This window comes from Patella vulgata, chromosome 4 (assembly GCF_932274485.2).
Source record: "Patella vulgata chromosome 4, xgPatVulg1.2, whole genome shotgun sequence".
Classification (NCBI taxonomy): Eukaryota; Metazoa; Mollusca; class Gastropoda; family Patellidae; genus Patella; species Patella vulgata.
In genome coordinates, this window is record NC_065882.2 from 65,607,573 (window position 1) to 65,628,279 (window position 20,707).

The 20,707-nt window shown below is 36.3% G+C and overlaps 1 protein-coding gene across 1 annotated transcript; it reads right to left on the reverse strand.

Moving 5' to 3' along the window:
* Nucleotides 1–5,589: 5,589 nt before the first annotated feature.
* Nucleotides 5,590–20,106, reverse strand: LOC126817499 (pancreatic triacylglycerol lipase). Its single transcript, XM_050544508.2, has 10 exons — nt 20,098–20,106; nt 19,493–19,724; nt 18,126–18,242; nt 10,902–10,921; nt 10,214–10,328; nt 8,984–9,285; nt 8,452–8,683; nt 7,837–7,953; nt 6,769–6,885; nt 5,590–5,855 (listed from the first exon to the last, which is right to left on the reverse strand). The coding sequence occupies exons 1-10, from the start codon at nt 20,104–20,106 to the stop codon at nt 5,632–5,634; spliced, it is 1,485 nt and encodes a 494-aa protein (XP_050400465.2). The 3' UTR covers nt 5,590–5,631.
* Nucleotides 20,107–20,707: the final 601 nt, after the last annotated feature.

Sequence of the window (20,707 nt, forward strand, 5' to 3'; positions counted from 1 at the left end):
CTTATATTAAAGGGTATGACAATGACAGCTGTCCCATGTACTTAATGACATGCACGTAAAACAACGCTAGGCAGTTTGAATTCGATATAAGAGTAGATCAAAATTTCACTTTTAGCACATTGTATGGCGTATGCCATCTTCATCAATCCAGTCGGAGAAAAAAAGTAAGACGCCAAACCCCATTTCATTTTTTAGCGATGTAAGTCTATTCGATGATTTGCGAAGAGAATAAACTTAAAATATACTATTCAAAAAAAGTAGGGGATATTTGATTTTTAAGTGTTATTAAAGTCACCTAATGAAACTGACGAAGAAACAAATGACAAAATGAAATGAAGTTCACATTCATCGATTTATTCCAAATGATCGTTAGACTAAGTAAGGCACAGACTGACCATTATAAGGGTAAAATGATACCCGGGGTCAAACAGCAAAGTTACCACAGCATCACAACCAAGTCAGTAACGGGTAAATCCTCCTCTGTTTGCCAAACAAGCATCGATCCGACGTGGCATACTCCTAATGAGACGTCTAAGGTCATTTTGGTCCAGATTGTCCCATTCCTGTTGCAACGCAGCAGCAAGTTCTTGGACATTGGCAGGACGTTGTTGGCGTTGACGTAACCTCTGTCCAAGCATGTCCCAGACATGCTCGATGGGGGAGAGGTCGGGACTCAGTGCTGGCCAAGGTAATGTGGTGATTTTCTGTTGTTGGAGGTAACCTGTAACGATCCTGGCCCTGTGACATCTTGCGTTGTCATCCTGGAAGATGAAACGGCGGCCATGACGTCGTGCCGATCTGTAGCATGCCAAGGGCACGTAACCTTTCATTTTGGTTAAGACGACGCATATCAAAATTTGTTTTCTGGTCACTAAAACAATTAAACTGATGTTTCCACCCTGGAATTCAATGCCACAATGACTGTAACATTCAAAGTCAGAGTCGTGCAAATCTTGGGTTGGACCCCCATGATGATCCCAAGCATCACCTGCATTCCATGCGGTAGCTATTGGTGCGTTTGGGCGTCACATGTAACTGGAAATGTTTCTTCTGTTAGGTTCTATAGTGACTTTTTTCGTAGTCATTTGCATATTTTAGTATTATGCCCCCAAAATCAAATATCCCCTACTTTTTTTGAATAGTATAATTTAGTTAAAGTTCTGATTAATTTCGCTCAACACCCTCTTGGTTAATTCCCTTCCCAAATATGCAATAAACATCTCCATTCTCTCAAGACCTGGGGTGTGGGGACATGACCTTATTTGGTCTATCAACCACATGTCTCAAACAGATAGAATTTGATGGATATTTTGACAATAGTAAGGATTTTACCAATATATCACTATTACATATACACATGTCATTTACTTTTATTAGTACATGTGAACCAACAATTAGTCAAAGATACAGTATGGTCTTAAGAACCAAAGTACTACACTAAGAGCAATGTATTTTGCACGTGAACTTTGTAAACTACTCAAATGAGTTATATAGTTAGATCATGACAAAATGAAATTATTTTTACCGAATGACCAAGATTTCCTTAAAGTCAATACCTCTATAAAATATACAATATATCATTTCCACAATATCTCTTTGCTGGTCCAAATCATACATTAAAGATGATATGAGATGGTTGGATTCTGGTTCACCGAAGTCAATACTTTCCTGGCTAAAAGATTTTGTTATAGTACAATTCTGAGATATTCTACTTTTGATTCCTGGTGTTAAATTAAAAAACAAATTAGATTCGTATTTTGCACTTCTACGAGACAAAGCAAAGATTTTTCTTCAGGTATTCAACCCACTTATTATGTTTCTTGAAACTTAGGGTTAGCTCATTTCTAGTTTCTTTGGTTTTTTTCGGTCTTCTCGAAATATTTAGACGATGTCGGTTTTGGTTATGTCACACCAGGAATTACAGATCCAGATATAGTCGTGTTGCCAGACGTCTGTATGTAAATGTATCAATAAATTGTACGATTAAATTTAGATCATATACTGTCATCAATATGAAGGAAGTTAATAAACTTTAAAATTGTTACTATAGTCTTATTTTCAATATCTTAGACTTCTTGAATTACTAGGTCTTTAGATAAAATTTACAACGCAGCAATTCTTAATCAAACCCCGTGTTACACTACATGTATTCTACAAAGCGGCACCGAACCCGACATGTAACATGACAGATCGGATATATAAGGCGATCCCGGTTAACGGTTTAAAATTATAATATCATGTTACAGCTCTCAAATCCTTGACGTCACGTTGTGTTTCACATTCGACCTCACTACGGACTTTAATATGTTCTCACGTTGTGTTCTTTAAAGTTGCAATTGCAAATTTTCAAGTTATATTTTTAAAATGTATTAAAATAAAGCCTTAAAATAGATGGTATCCATAAACAGTCCTACCTTGTTAAAGAATAATCGTATTTATCCTATAATTCGCTATTGCCAGCTGAGAAATTGGCAAAAATATAATTTTTAACTTCAAATTCCAACGTTGGAAAATGGCTGCCCCATGTTGTCAATAGCAAAACAGGGGAGGTAATTGTGTTTTTATTTCCTGTGTCATAGATTTTTAAGGGTGGGGAATAATGCCCATGATCGTATAATAGTGATTTGATAACCTATTGAGAAAAAGACATAGAAATGATTATGTTTTGACTTTCTTAGAAAATTTGAAATTCTCGCTTTAAGTAAGCAAATCACGTTCTTCTAATACGTTTTTATATAGTAAAATACATCATAACTGTATATATAATAACTAGAATCAGCATCAACGTCTCTTACTCATCTCGGAATGGAAAAAATCCCACATCCTTGCTCTGCTATACCCTTGATATAGGTCAAATTATGAATGGAATTGCCCTAATGTGGACCATGTATAGAAGATTTGAAAAATGCGCGCAATATATTAAATGGTTAACAACCGGGAACGAAATATAGATGGCATTCTATTTACGCTATCAGTTGGAGAAAGGTGCGTCTACAAAATAGGCAGAATAGTTTGAAAACAAGTTAATTATAAATTAAAATAATATCCAGCATTCTAAAAAAAATAAGCGACTCTCACCATATAACAATATTAATCTAAAGTTGATACAAATTATATTAAAGCTTTACTACACTTGATAAGTGCGAAATCAGCTTGAGCAATCCTGGCACATTCAAATTAAATGTCCATTGTCTTAGCCGCTCCCCTACCGCAACTCTTCACATTATGTAACGGCAATGCTCTAAAGATATCCATTGTACGATTAAGCAGTATCTTCTAAGAACAGAAAACAAAACAAACATTCAAGAATATATTCTGTCTTAATGACAAACGTAAACTGTCTCAAATAGAATAAAAAACGCGTTGCTTTATTGTATATGCCGCTAAAATTAGACGATCAATTTAAACTGTCTATTGAAGAAAGAACAATCTCTGTTGTTGTGCAGGGCTCAGTATTACAAAACGTCATTCATTGATTTACATAAAATTGATATTTAATCGATAAGCAGGTGAAGAGTATCATACTGTTGATATTTATACCGTTTGTATTCATTCTATTTGCATAGAATAATATAAACTTTCATGGCCTTAAAATCATTAAAACATGTATATTGCACTCGTATATCTTGTCCGCTTTTTCGACCTCTCAAACTGTTTATTTGCTCTTTCAACACTAGTATACCGTATATGTATTCAGAATATACACAATAACGTCAATAACACACAACGTGCGGTATTATATTTCCATATTTTGTTACATACTGCTGTCATATTTTGTTTTCCATAAAGCTGTAATAATAATGGAAATAAAATACGAAGCATTTAAATCTAGGGAAATATACTCTGAATCTAAATAACACAATACGTCGGTCAATATTTTCTAGGGCCATTTGTTTAACGCGACAAATAAGCGAATTTTACCCGGACATCGTTTTGTGTTGTGAAGGGTTCTTTAGTGTTGTATCCAACCTACAATGTAATAATTTCCTGCCAAGAATCTCCACAGAAACTGCTTCTAACAAATGTGACCCGGGCTTGAATGGATGTATAAAACAAAACGCTTAGATTTCGTTTCGGGTATACTTTGACCCCAGATGTACAAATTGCTACGTGTATGGGCAAGGTATGCACCCTATGTCTGGAAAACCTAATATTGTATTCCCATGGCCTCGTCTAAGTAAAACGAATTGAAATGGAGTTTAAAGGCTCAATACCAATCTTGGTGTAACTGTATAATATGTCCCAATCTTTATTCTGGTCAACAAATTACACTATTTTACAATATTCCCATTAATTGATGATACAAATTTCATCTTAACACACCTAATTTAAAAAATTGGAAAAATTCAACTAAATGATTTGAAAAGCCTGACGTAAAGCTTTTCAAATGTGACTTGGATTTAAAAATATTTTGAACCCTCTGGACAAGTAAAATAGGATTTAATGGATAATTTACACAACAGGTAGGGCACTAACACATCTAATACTTAGAATAAGGCTATTTTTTTATTTTCTGGAGCTGTCAAGCCAGCAAGAGTGTTATTGTCCCTTTAATGAAGTGTGCCATGTCATAGGCATTATAAAACGGACCTCGTACAGACTTTATGGCATTGTACACCCGACAACCCCTCAAACTCTGGTATAAGAATTTTACATGTTTGGGAGATATGACATTCCGTACAACATGAACTTAACTGCACTTTGTTTTATTCCAACTGGATAAAGAGAGGATATTGTACGCCTTCCTTGAAATGAGATGAGGTTTAACGTCCTCTCGACACAAACGAGGCAACGTCTAGACTAGCATATTATTATGGTACTATTTTATTAAATAGATTGCGTAAAGGGAGGAAACCGGCGGACCAGAAGAAAACCCACGATGTTGGACAGGCTATCGTACTCCTTGTTACGTACAAGTATTTTTAGTGATGCAGGAAGGTGGAACTGATAAGGACAGTTGTCTACTCGTTCGTGCACGTACAATAACCCTTAGCTGTTGCATTTCAATATAAGAGTACGCTGTAGCATCGCTGTCTGTCTGGGCGAAATTTCCCTCATAGCCCACTACATGGTGTATACCCGTCTTTAATAGCCCGGTCGGTTTAGAAAGGTAGGACGCTAACCACATCTTCTGGTCGTCATTTGTGGAATTGTTAGAGCCTCGCAAAGTACAATATGGTCACAATTGTGTGTATTTAAAAGGATAACCAGTCCAAAAATGATTCAGTTCGGTTCATTATTTACAAAGATATAACGAATTTAAAGTTTATCAAAATTCATCATGTTTTGCAGACAATATAGACAAGCGAGCAGCTCACATAAACGTCGGGTAATATCTTTGATGGCCCCTTTTAAATCTGACTGAATTCAAACGGGGAGATTATCTAACGTTGATTTTGGTGTTGTTTTCATAAGGCACAATGATTGTTTTTTTTAAACACTCCCTTCGTTTCAGTGATAGAAGTAGGTTAACCCTGAGAAAAAATAGAAGAATTTTGGACAGGTCGACAGACGGACGTGAAAGGGAATCGACAATATACTTCCACATTAAATGTGAGTGTATAAAAACAAACGTAATAAATTTTTCCCTAGGTTTTAGACCTTTTTTTATTAAGGAATTATTAGAATTGATTAGCAGAACGGTTCGTTGCCACTGGTTTGTAGGTAGTATGATCCGCTATAATATGATGGTTCAAGCCAGTAACCCATTGGAAAAGTTTTCCCATCTGCACATAAACCATCCAGATAATCTGAATAACTAGCACATCGATATCCGGTGTATGTACATCGTCTTATTGACGATATAAATAGGTGAATGGCTCTCATATGACTACACGCTACCTGTTCGCTCAGTTCTGTAAAGGAAAATATATTTTGATAGCAAACTGGGAATTATGTATTGTTTAATCGTCGAGAGCGGGACATTAAATTGATATATTGATACTGATAGCCGAGTGTTGTTTCAATATATTACGCAATGTCTTTAGCTCGAGACCATAAAACAACTTAAAATACAGACACTATCCCGCACGTGCTTTTCAATAAAATACGTCACACGAGTCCAATATTTCATCTAGTATAGATAATGTACGGTTGACAAGTTGCCCATATATTACTGGAAATAATCGTACGCCAACATCAAAAGATTTGGCAAGTTGCCCATATATTACTAGAAATAATGGAAATAATGGTACGCCAACATCAAAGGATGACGACGTCACATCTGTATTTTAAATATATTTAGGCGACGTTATCAAGTTAATACAGCAATATAAATGCAGGGTAAATATGCATACACACTATAACAACACATCCGAAACCATGCATAACAACAACAAAATCAAAAACCAGTATGTCACTAAATGGTTTATAAATTATAACAACAATTCAAACCATACCATTAAAAATCAAAGGACAATTTTGACAGTAAAGGGTTTACACTCGAGCCCCTCTTTTCGGGAATCATTGTACTCATTTTACTCTTATCTATGTATTACTGTCGAAGAAGTGAAATCACACAATCTTTTCTTGTTATATTATAGAGCATGCACTAAACTTTCTCTCCGCGCGTATATTACGTTAATAAATTAGTCAAAATACAGAAAGACTCGCCACAAATGGCTCCGAAGCTAATTCTTTCAAAACCCTGTTCAATATTACCTTACACACAAATATCATACTATTCCAAGTTAAATATATACTAGAAAGGTATAGATTTTATATATTATTGGTATATATATATATATAAAATATAATATATCTAAATACCTTCAAAATCTAGCAGATTAGAGATATAGTCCATCAAATTCTTGCTGCACCCGGGTTGGTTCTCGCCACCATTGGGGTAGAAATCTATATTACCAATAGCTAACCCCAGACCAAAGCCTGTAAATTTAAAATGATCATTTATTCTACAACCCAGGTATGCTGAGCAGTATTAGACTGGACTCTCGATTAGACTGATCACGCATGGTCAGCGAAGAACCATTCAGATTTTCAAATCAGGACCCTGATTAGCATGGGTAGCGTTTTTGTCAGATAAGGCAGTGATTCCCACACTTTTGTTGGTTCCGACCCTATTACAGAAACCAGCATCTGTTTGCGACCTACTGTATTTAAATTTTTACACCTTTATAAAAATTGAGGAAAGACGATTGACAATTGGCAACTAAGGGGCGGGGGGCGCAGGGGGCCACAGGGGGGAGGGCAGCAAAACGTTTCGCCTCCTTGTGAAAAAATTGTCGATCATAAAAACAATAGAAACACAATGTCCGTCAATTTTACAGCACCCCCGAGAACACAACCCGCCCGCCCCCCCCCCCCCACGTTGCTCTGAGCTAGTTACGGCCCTGGATCAGAGATTTATATGCTTTTTATGAAAACATAGCATTTTATTCAAAAGTTTCAGTGTAGGTCTGCCACGACCCAGACGTTGGGAACCCAGGGGATATCGCAAAACACAGAGTTCTATCCATGTAGACAATGGGGTGCTCGGGCAAGGACCATGATTCCAAGACGAATACACCAAGTAAAAAATCGGTACAGCAATCAGATCAACTGCACTGCAAATACAGTCAAGATATTGCTTACCCCAGAAAAGGTATAGTTTAAGACATATTAGGTGGATAGATTCCTAAATTATTTCTACCTCAACATCTTGTATTACGTCCCCACTAGGGGCCTTATTCTGCGAGCACAGACACGAAATTGCACTAGTTATATCCAAAACAATTACTGAGTATTACGAAGGACAATTACCAGTAGGTTGTCCGTTTTAATAAATCAACTTGAAGGAAGGTGGATCCAGTTAAAACAATCATTCATAAGAAAACTTACCGAGTTCATGAAGCCTGTCATCGTCGGAATGAATTATGTCCACAAAATAGGCATCCTCTGGATCAAGGCGAACCATCGCATCATACTTCTCAAATCTGGGACCAGCAGGATCCATACCTTTATACCAACATAAAATTAACCATCATGAATCGCATTATAGAAACAATCTTAGCCATATGAATACCCCAAATGAGAAGTTTTAGTCCCACGTTTGTGTGTGACAAGGAGTGGGTTCGTCGGGTAAGCCGATTTCTAACGACCTCTCAGTGAAAGCGAATAATTTATATGAAAATATAGTATCTCGACCACAAACAACTACTGTATATATATATATATATATATATCTATATATATATATATATACAAACGGAAAGCAACTTTTATTAGAATTAATAAACTACATTATGTCATATTCAACAGGCAGGAATACACAGCGATTGATAACTTCGCAGACCCTAAAAGAGTAATTGTGCCAAACATGTTGTAGAACTAAAGATATGACGATAGTCCACAAATTTCAGAATCCAGCTTTATCATTTTCTATCCACCACCGACCACCCCTCATAAACATCCTTAATATATTATTAACTAAAGAAAGAGACGAGTAAAACGTACCAGTAATTCGACCCAACACAGGCGTATCATGTCCTGCATAACCAGCTATATGAGCACCCAAGCTGTGTCCAATAATATGCATCCTACTGAAAGGGATCCCTCTTTTAGCGTTTATATTTTTCAGTAGAACAGATATCATTTTACCCACTAATCTTGTGTTAGCAGTAGCTTGTTTGTAACTGTTAGTTTTGGCACCACCATGCCAATCTACACAAATAACATTAACATCAGCCTAGTCCAAAGAAAGATAGTTCATAGAGTTTATTTTAACAAATAATAAAGAATGGTTCAGAAACATCTTGGCGCAATGTAATAAAACTTTTAAAAAAAATAAGTTTTCGCTTTTAAATTCAATGTGTAACTATCTGAATAGTGTTCGCACTACCCCCTTATGCCCCATCAAATATGTCTCAAATGTCAAAATTATATACGAGACAGCCATTTCATACGACAAATAAAGGATCATTGCAAACTTAATCTGCCATATTAATAATCTAAAGCAATGGTAAGAAGAAATAAGATAATATCTTACAGCTTCAATGAGTTCCTTAGCCATTTCTCCAACCCAACCATTAGTAGCAGAGCCATGAAAACCATGAATAATTAATACAAGCCTTAGTGAATCGTTGAAGCCACTCGATCCGATTTTGTTAAGATCGGTTGGGGTAAGATAATCTGAATTAGTCAAATCTGGATTTGCTCTATTGTTAAGTTGTAAACGTAGCGCGATATCATCAGGAGTAACTGGGAGATCGTTAGTGTTGTCATATGGGCTGTCGCGGTTAAAACATCCATAATCGTCATAGCACACCTCATTTGGACCCCAGAGTAATCCTGTCAAAAGTAATTGATGTTAAATAGTACAATCAATGGTATTTCTATCGCTTACAGTTGTAAGTCTTCGCGTTTAGATCAGTTTAGTGTGTACTAACATTTCGAAGTCAAATCTGGTCAAGAATCCGATCACTTCATGACAGAGATATAGATAAACGGAAGCCTGCTTAGTACCAAATTCCTTTGATTTGGGCCAACATTAAGTGCATAATTTGTACTGAACTAATGGATTAGAGCGATTGGTGATCTATCTGTACCTATTTTCGTTGCTAAAGAGTAAGACTACCCAAAATCAGCAATATTGAAACATTGAATCTATTGGTGGATCTTACATCCTAAAAGCTAATTGATACCCGCTTCTCTAAGTAAATTAAAATATCAAACTTATTTATATCGACACTAGTCATTTCAATTATATATTTGTTCAATATCGACATATTGGCCCATAATAAGAAGACTAAAAAACCAAACAAGATATGGTAGTACTAATATGAAATTAATAGCAATACCCAGTTCCATGGAAAGCTGGAAATTGGACCAGACCAGATGGGAAATGTAAACACCAGTTTCAAACTGTTCATTAAGTATTTTTTTTATAAATGCATATGGTTTATGTTTGGGTATTTACATAAGATCAACGCTAAATGCACATGGTATATGTATTGGTAATAATAATAATAATCGTTTTCTATAGCGCTGAACATTCAGTCAGTCTGACTGCTCAGTGGGTACATGTTAACATGTTGTGCAAAAGGCCCACCAAAGACGGCAAGTAGAAATGGGCTCCGCCTTCGCCTTTTACCTAGGGGAATATCCCCCAACAAATCGTATGCCCATTCCGACTGGAACACGCTCCTTCTGCTCTGACCTGACCATGTCCGATCCTACTCGAGCCAATAAAAGTAACCTTTGAAATAACCCGACTTACCCCTTGAGCCCGCTACACACAACACCAACAGGCAAAACAAAGTGTTCATGGTGATAACAGAAACTTCACCAATCTCAGGAATGAATTTGATAGGACACTGTCCAGGATTTATATACTGTGAACAATGATGAAACCAGTTGTCTGAAAACTGTCATGTTCACCGACATTTGTTTATCCCGAAATAAATTTCTTTTCAAATCGGTAGAGACTAACTGTCAATTTACTTTTATAAATAGATTTTGTGAAACTAGGGAAAAATTTGAATTTCAACGGTTGAAGGCCACATACGTCACAATAATCTTCTGTGTACTTGTGATTTTAATGAAACCGACCCTTTTTTTTGAATTTTTTTATTTTCATTTAACGCCAGATGTGCATATTTTCCTTCCTGATATTAAACTGGCTAAGGCGTTCTACATTTGATAGTTATTGATGATGTTAATTTCTACAATGTTATGTTTTAATTTGTGGGGGTTTGTTTTAGTTACCATAAGCTTTTATTGGCTAATTACGTGAAAATATTGTGTTCAGTGTTCGATAATATCCCCACCGGTTCATACAACGCTAACAGATCATCATCATCATTGTATGATGCCACAATTCACTCCTACTAGGCCAGTAACTGACACAAGCTAATGTTATCAGAAAACATTTTGCTCCAGCATCAGGAATTTTAAAAGAACTTTACTTTGACCAATAGAAAGTATTCTGAATAAAAATATCGATAGTTCTTGGGTTCTAACCCCGAAGTATTTTTATTTAGCGATCACAGCTGGCGGATTATTTTACTGCGGAAGCTTGCTCTTTAAACCATATTTGGACATAGATCTGATCAGATGTCTTTAATTAGCCAATCGTTGAATGTAAACAAATGATAACACGTGGTTTATTATTTACAACACATGCAGACGCAATGACACTTTTTCTATACGGAAACATTTTAAGATAAATAGAACCACGCAACGTGAGTTCAATCAGTCTGAAGAGTAAAATATGAACGAAACCATTACAATTTATCTCTTATCAATGTAGCACTATGATAAAATATGTATGCTCGTGGTTTGGCTGATAAAGATTGTGACCCAATTTTGTCAACTCGTGAGATCGTCGTAGGCCTACATGTTATTTCTACTTGTGATCAATGGCGGATCTATGTGGGGTCCCTAGCTCCACCCACTCACCAATAGCAGTATAAAATTCAGAAAAGTGGGATGTTAAACCCCATTTCATAACTGGGGGCCCCGATGGCTTACAAACCTGGAGGTTCACATGTTCCTAAAGCAACGACTGCGAGTTTTACAACATCTGGCCGTTGCTTGTTTACTTCACAATTCCCTATGTTATCTACATACACGTGAGCAGTAGCGTCCAATCAGAGGTTGTGACATCGCGACCTCCACGGAAACCTTGACATTGAATAAACCTTGAACTTTGCATCTCGATTATCACAGGTAGACATTTTAGCTTGAAAGCTCGAGACTTGGTATTCGCGACGATCGAGGAATCTGAAAGGCTCACCAGCTGGGCTTGTACCCATTCGAAATTAGGGCCGCAATATGCATGGTATTACGTGCAGGCTTTGATAAGATGTACGTAGCTAAAGCGAGATCAAGCCTTCTATTGAAGATGGGAGGTCCCTTGTTCGATCCCGGTGTTGGTTGTGAAAGTTCATCTGTATTTTCCGACATGGTTCCCCCCCCCCCCCATGTGAGTGGTGTATGACAGCGGGTCTGGCAGTAGACAATATATAGCTCTGGGAGGAAACCTTAGGACCCGGAGTAAAATACAAAGAGGTTGGACGGACGATCCTACTTGTTGTCACGTACGAGCTTGGAATCGAAACCACGCCACTTGATTTAATGACAGATCTTATTACCAAACGCGTACATGTTAAACCATTCGCCGGATAATGTAGGCTACTCTAGATCTGGCCAGGTGCATAGGTCGGGGGACTGCTTATTTGGCAGTTGGGGAACTAACCCACAAAGATCTATGGAGTAAATTGTTAAGCTTAGTTCATTTCTCTTCAATAGTCTAATCTAATTTTTTTAAACATTTCTAAAGAGAGGGCGGTTATTAACAACATAAAAGTTTTAAAAAATAGACAGTATTTATATAGACATACATTTAGTGTACACAAATACGTGAACATAAAAACACAAATTAAAACCATATAATGCAAAAATGAGGAATCTTTATAACAGAATGCCATCATTGTCACTATAATATTACAGTCTATTATTCCCCATCCATTACGAATTGGTATTAATTATACAAAGTTCTTTTTGGATTCAGTTCCTCAAAAAAGGTGATGTATCAGTATTGTTTGTATCAGCAGATGAAGTTGATAATTTATCCATCATATTTTCTGCTGGTAAAATGTATATAACCTTTAACTTTTAAGTTATGTAATAATGAATGAAATAACTGGATGATCTGTAACTGTCAGTTCTGAAATAAATGAAGGCGGATTTATTAATGAATAAAGAAATGGAATTTATTGTCCATAATCAACGCCTAGGTGGGTTATATCAGGACAAACCCAAGTCTATTTATATTCTATGGTTAGCTGTGCAATGTAAGCGCTTTGCCTATCAAGCTGTTAATCCACTTCTTCTTATAGATATGTAACTCCCTTGAAATATCAAATGTGCACTGTCAGTTTGCACACAGGAACTCATTTATCAAAAGACAATAATAATTATTTTTCAACTAACTGCTTACCTTGGCCAATCGCTTCTTGTCTCCCAACTGTAATCAAAACTGCGGGGTATTTCTCTAAGAACTTTGATTTTTGGAATGAGAATGCTATAATTAACACATTCTTTCACTAAAATGTTAAATTTGCTTTTTGGTGGATCGATGTCAGCTACTATGGCCTATACCTCTTATTCAGTTTATCTTTACTACTATGATGGAACATATTTGTCGACGATGCACATTTCTGTATCTTTGCAATATATTAATTGATAGCAATGATAGAATCAATATTTAGACGCCTCTACCAAAACGCCCAACTATGCTCGTGGCCGAACACTTTTGACACTTTTAAGTCATGGAAGGCCATGAGATTTTGTTGTATTGTTGACATCCTAAAGAATATTTATTTAATGGAATACCTAGAAGTTTTGTAAAATTGATCCCAGTAGCTGTAATCAAGCTATGGAAGTGTATAGGGATCAATAACACGAAAGATACCGCGATATTGATAAGGTAATATGTTAGGATATAGTGATGGTTAAAATGATTTTAACACTGAAAATCAAGTTTTGCGCCATGTTGTGTGTCGTCATTTTGTTTTAAAAGCACACGTTTGTGTTAAGATATTGTTATTCCAGAGCATTGTCAACACATTCCATTTCGCCGTTCGATATAGCGCATGGTGGTAAATGGCATATGCTGACAAAACTTCAGAATAGCAATTACGCCACGGCTTGTTTATTGGCGGAAAATTACGACTACTCACGGAGAACGGCGGAAATCGCTAACGTTGAAATTTACGGGGTGTTCCCACTTACTCGGCAGGCTTTGATGTCAAATTTTGCCGCTAATCCAGAGTTAATCCTAGAACAATGGTGTTATAAACTATAGTCCATATCTTTTTTAAGACTAAAACTGTATTGATTTTAACAAATTTAACTTTTATTAAATAACATTAAATAGCTTACACATATAAAAATATATTGATTACAATTTACACATTTAACTTTTAGTAAATAGAATTATTTAACATTAAATGATTTACACACATAAAAATGCATTACAATTTACACATTTAACTTTTATTAAATAGCATTATATAATTTATAAATAAATGCCTTACAACATAACAATCATTTTACAGCCCCACTAAATAGGAAATATTTGTTCCATACCGATTTACACTTAAAGAGCCACTTAATAACTGTGTTTTCAAATGTTCAATTCTTGTATCAAGTTGTCGATATTTCTTAACTCGAGGCCTTTTGTTACCACCAAATAATATCTGTGAAATGGTGATTTCGACATAGGATTGTTCTTGTTTTATTAAGTTAATGAACTTGTAAATATTAGGATGGTATGCTGTCATTTTATTCAACTTAGAATGCCAACCTTCTACGTGGTTGGTAGTACGGGGCCCTGCTGTATCAAAATGGTTCCACACATTACGGCCATTGTTATCAACCCACTGCTCCGTCATATAATCAGCGAACCGCCCTACTTGTGGAATGTTTAAATCTACAGCTTCCAAAGCAAAGAACCAAAAATCCTCGATATCACACAGTCTTATCAGTGGCAAAGCTGATGCGTGGCGTACAAATTGTCTTATAAGAGGGTTGTCCCGGAATAATGTCTGGAGTCCACAACGTTGAACAGCTTTCCAAATGGCCTGGCGAAAATGAAACATGCACCCTTTAACATCAGAATTAAAAACAATCCTTGGGGCATTTTGTGCTGCGGTCTCAAAATCGGTAAATATTGTTGATGGGTTCAAATTTAAACCAATGTTACGGGTTCTATCTAATATTATCTGAAACATTTGTTCGTAGGTATCCTGTCGCTTATTTGCTAGCAAAGCATACACGAGTGGATACATTTTTCCATCTATCATTGAATGAATTGTATATATCTGGTAAAAAAGGTTTGGGCACATACTAAATGTTCCGTCACAAAAATACGAATCACTGCCGGCGAGAAATCGTAGATTTTCATCTGTTGCAAATATGCACATATTTATGTCTGAAAAAAGCAGGAACCGGTCACCATTAGCTGTAGTTTGGTATGATTCTGTAAGTTCTATGTCCTGGCGTTCTTGAGGTAATGTTGGTAAAATTTTTGATCGTGAGCGGTATAAGGCGGAATGGATGGAATAAAAAGTTGGCACAGACTGTATAACTTCAGTAACCTCCTCAGTTCGTAGACCTGAAACAATATAAATAAATAGACATATAGAACTTACTCAATAGAAATAATATCAAAACATTTTATTTTCAGTTTGGAAATAAGGTTCATCAAGATTAAATGGCACAATTTACTTACTAGTTATTTGTTCTTGATAAATACTTGTCATTGGTCTGTGGTCAGTTTTTACCAAATCCATCATGGATGACAAAAACGTATCAACTTTAATCTTTACATTATCTGGTTGATGATTGTGTTCCGATCCAACCATGGTAAGAACATCATTCTTGGTGTTTACAGTAGCTGGACAAGTTTTTGTTGAACATTTCCAATGGACGGCATTTGGTCTGCTTGACTTTATACTGAACTTGTAACCATTGTGTATTAAATATCGGCCACCTCGATTATTGGAGATAAAGCGAATATTAACCTGAACGTTTGCCATTTTAAAATAAATATAATTTCGACACAGATCGACCATCTATTTATATTAATATAGTGAATTGAATTCATGTTTGAAATCATAACACCGGCATGAACTGTGTTCAAAATGTCATTAAATAGTTGGTTAATAAATTTTATTAAGAGGGATTAAGAGCTCATTAACGCTGAACACTAGTGAACAGTTCTTGAGTGACTACTTTTAAACATACTATAGTTTTAAGATCAATCAAAGGATTAACAGCCTGCCGGGTAAGTGGGAACACACCAAATTTACCTGTGGCGGATAAGTTTGACATTCGGGATCGTGTTATACTTATGGAAAGTATATGTTGATATATTAATATCTTTCGCCCTTTTTACCCGTATATGCTTCCATATAAAATCCTTTCTTGTGAGAGAAAAAAAAACGGAAGTCCCAACTCCATTAATGATAATGGAGAATGTGGCAAACGTTGTAATGTTGGCAATAATCCAAGAAATTGTCAACGTATACGAGCGTTTCTTGGTCTCTGCATTTATTTATTTGACGGGTTTAGTGCTGTTATACTGTTTACTGTGTTGTTGGAAAGTTTTAAAAATTATGAAAATAATTGTAACGTTTTTTTTTTTTGTTTGTTTTTTTTTTTTAACTGACGTCTTCCCTATTGATTGGCATATATACGTGTATGAATAACAAGGCCAACTGATGTTACAATGACACGTACACAATGACAATTTCAATCAGAGGAATACAAAGGAAAATCTATACTGTTGATTTAAAATAAACCTGGATGTCATGGCGTTATTGAAATAGCACAACACATGTCACGATAGTCCAGTCAGAAATGACAATCTTCAGTTCACTATTTTCAAAAATAATCAGATTCTATTTTTATCATTTTTATTTATTAATAAAAGGATATATATTATATTAACTTCCATGTGATATTAACAATAGGGTATGAGATATTAACAATAGGTATATATTTTATTTACGTCCATGAGATAGGGTATATATTTTATTAAAATCCATGAGATATTAACAATAGGGTTCAATAGAACCTGTAGTAAGATAATATTTTCCTTCGTGGTTTATGGTATTTAGCCAATAGCCCATGGTAGCACTAGCAGTATTGCATTCGCCATTTGTATATGCAGAGTAATTGGAACACAGTGAGCTATCAAACGAGCATTTGCTCACCGAAGCAGTATAAAGGGACAACGCTCTCATATGGTTACAGGCTACCAGTTCAGCCATTTCTAAAATATAAAAAGAAACATCGACAATTTTCGAAGTAGAAATCAGGACATTGTAGACGAGCATTCGTCATGTCTGGACACATTACCGCCTTCTATTTTTAGAATTACAACTGCCAAGGGTTAGTCTACGTACACGGGACCTCGTTGTGTGTACCATCCGAACGACCAGACGCCTTTCCTTGCCAGACCCTCCATCCTGCATTACTGACGCGGGGAAACAGATTGGAAAATTCCGAGGAACTGTGTTGACCAAGCCCGGAATCGAACCCAGGACATCCTGGTTAAAGAGCCGCCCGGGAAGAAATCTGGTAAATGTATTAGTATTCTAATTATACTGTACCTCCAACACCATCCGTCAGTATCTGTTTTAACCAAGATGACTCCTTATTACTACATCCAGGTTGACTTGCTCCACCATTAGGATAGAAGTCAACATGACCAACAGGTATACCAATCCCAAAACCTAAAGAATGTTTCAAGATACATTTATTATTTAGTATTTGGTATATTTTACAATACATGTATATTGTTATTGTTATAAATATTTTGGTTTTACAGTGTATTGTTAGTGCCATATTTTGTTTGTTATGTTTACAGTATATAATAGTTGTTCTAAATGGCATGCTCTTATTTACAGTAACTATTTTCGTATTGGTTTGATTCGTATGTTATATTTCTGCACTAGTCCGGCAAATGATGGTTGGGGATCACGTGGCTAAGTGGGTAAGACGCTGGCTCGCTAGCCTGGAGGTCGGGTGTTCGATCCCTGCATTGGCCGAGAAAGTTCATCCAGATTTTCCAGCGTGGTTTCCCCTTGTCAGTGATGCAGGACGGAGGGCCTGACAAGGACAGCTGTCTAGTCGTTCGGATGGGACGAAAAACCGAGGTCCCGTGTACACATTGGCGTGCACGTAAAAGATCCCTTGGCAGTTGGAATTCGATATAAGGGTAGCCCGTAGTGCCGCTGCCCGGGCAAAATTTCCCTTATAGCACACTGTATGGCGCATGCCCGTCTTCATTAGCCCAGTTTAGGAGTAGATCAGTAGGACGTTAAACCCCATTTCATTTCATTTCATTTCATACAAATGATGGCGGGCATACATCGATACATCATTCATTGTGCTATGACTTTCAGGTATCTTTAACATGCCAAGGGATAATCCAGGCTAGATAATGTATTCAGCTTTCAATATCTCATAGCATTCCTATATTCTTTGTAATTTGACTATTTACAATGACCTTTTGTTCTGTTTAGTGAATTCTTTTATAAAATTAGGTTCTGATTGTAGACACTCTTTGTGTTCCACAACACTAACAGAATATTGACGGTGATCAGAAATTGACTAACCTAGACTAATAAGTTCTTCATCATTAGTATGTATAACATCAACAAACAGAGCATCGGTTGGATCTAGACGAATTAGGACACCGTAGTTCTCAAAGCTCGGACCAGCAGGGTCTAAACCTATAGAAGACAACTCATTAAAAAATTGTTTAAGAAACACAAAAGTCATGTTAAAATATATTACTAAAGAAAATATATAGGATCATTTAAATTCGCAAAAGATAGCCACGCAAAACGTGGAAATGCACACACACTTGGGTATTATTGACCAGCAGGGTTCGTCCTCTCTGACCCTAATGCCTCCCATCAAATTTGAAATCAAAAGTATTGATCATCTCACAGTCCTAATGTATATATATATAATCTCACCAAATTAGAAAAACAAATCTGTTTTAAAAAAATCTAGTCTATGTCATGTTAAAAAAGTTAAACAAGTTGGGGAGAGGTAACTCGGGAACAGAAGGTCGCAGAAAGCTGAATATCGATATACTACTTGATCTCATGACCACAATGCTTCATACCAAATTTGAAAATAATGTGTTAAACATTGCATCGCGTTCACAAGCCAATTGTCAACGAACGGACATACGGACATAATAAAGACTTTAGCCTTGTTCACAAGGTTTTCAGAAAAGAGGGCATAATCTGAAACGGAATGTGGTATCGCCAATTGTTGACAGACGGACCGAGGACACGGAAACGACATACCATAAATGTCAGAGCAAAATCTTTTAAAAATTAATCTACACAAATTTTTAATTTAATATGTTGTATTGATCGAATTAATCAATGGGATTTGGGCACACATGTTTCACTTAATAGAGCCTTTCTCAAAACATGTTTACATTACACACGGACAAGTAAATATATTATATTGATCATAAATGCCAACGGACATAATCGAACAAAACATAAGGAAATTGTTCAAATCTGTACTGCAATTAGCCAATGCTTGAAATTGGGTACGGAAACACTTATTCCGTATAAACCTGTTTCTTGTCTGTTAATATGGCGGGGGGGAGGGGGGCGAATGGTTAACGCGTGTGCGTGTTGCATCATAATGTCTGCCACTGAGTCAAGTGGCGGGGTTTCGATTTCCCACTTATACCTGGCAAGGAGTAGGGTCGCCTGTCCAACCTCGTGGGTTTCTCCGGGGCCGCCGTTTGCTCCCACTGTTAAAGACCTCTACGTGCAAGAGAATTTATGAAATAAAACTGAACCATATGTTAGTCCGAAATTACCTAGTTTGTGTTAAGTGGCCGTTACCCCCCTCTCTCTCTCTCTCTCTCTCTCTCACTCACCCTCTCTCACTCACTCTCTCCCCCTCTCTCTCTCTCTCTCTCTCTCTGTTAATATGATTGTTGACATACCAGTTATTCGACCCAATCCAGGCGTATCTCTTCCAACATAACCAGCAATATGAGCACCTAAACTGTGACCAACAATATGCATATTACCGTAGGAGGTTCCCATGGCAGTGTGAGCGATTTTCAGAAAGTTTGAAACCATTTTACCAACCAGTCTTGTGTTCGCCACGGCTTGATGGTAATTGATGCCTTTGGCTCCATGTTCCCAATCTACACAGATAATATTGATGTCATCCTGAAAAGAGAGAGAGAAGAATTGTTTGAAAATTTGTTCCCATTTTACCAACGAATCTGGTATTCGCTGTGTTCGCAACGGATGTCATTTACCCAATATACACAGATAATATTAATGTTATCCTGAAAAGTAATAACTCGTTTTCAATTCGAAAAGAATTGTTTGAAAATCTGACAACCAGTCTTGAAGATAACTGATCGCATTTTTGCCTAATCTACACAGATAATAATGACGTCATCTTGAACAGGGAGACCTCTTCACCTGAAGAATAAATCCAGAATTTGTTCCCATTTTACAACCGATGTTATATTCGCTATTTCTAGATGATGATTGATGCCTTTGGCTCCATTTAAACAATCTACACAAATAATACCGACGTCATTCTGGAATGAGATAACAGTTATTAGCGAGTTCGGGAGGAAAAGATTAAACACAAAAGAGATAGACTTACAGCTAACAGTAGTTCATTCACCATATCCCCAACCCATTCATCAGCAGCACCTCCTTGGAAACCATGAATAATTAGAACTAGTTTTTGGGCACTGTTATAAGCGCTGTTGCTAATAATATTTATATCATTAGGATCCAGATAATCTGGATTATTTATATCTGGTTTCTGTCTGTTGTTCAGCACAAGACGAAGGCCAATTTTCTCTGGAGACTGCGGCAGCTTTTTGGTATTTTCATAGTCTGATTTAAAGCAACCATAATCATTGCCATAACAGATTTTTTCCGGTTTTTGGAACAACCAAGCTGAAATGCAATATATATATTTTGTGGTAAAAAAATATCATCACATATTATAACTGTTTCAAATATGAAAAAAGTGATTTTTTCTAAACCTAGCATTTTAAAAAGTATGGTTTTCTTCTTCTTAGAATCAAAAAATGCATACTAGTTTTTCTAATTTATAAAGAGGCAATTAAAGATACATTATGGGAGATTAGATAAAGAGCTGGAAGTTTTCACTATAATAGTTAAAA

Excerpts from the sequence above, each read along its gene's own strand:
- LOC126817499 (XM_050544508.2), bottom strand. Across the intron at positions 10,922-18,125 it reads TGAAGAACTTATTAGTCTAG|AATACTTTCTATTGGTCAAA; the intron begins GTTAGTCAATTT and ends ATTTTTATTCAG. Across the intron at positions 5,856-6,768 it reads TAATCTGCTAGATTTTGAAG|AACTGAGCGAACAGGTAGCG; the intron begins GTATTTAGATAT and ends TTTCCTTTACAG.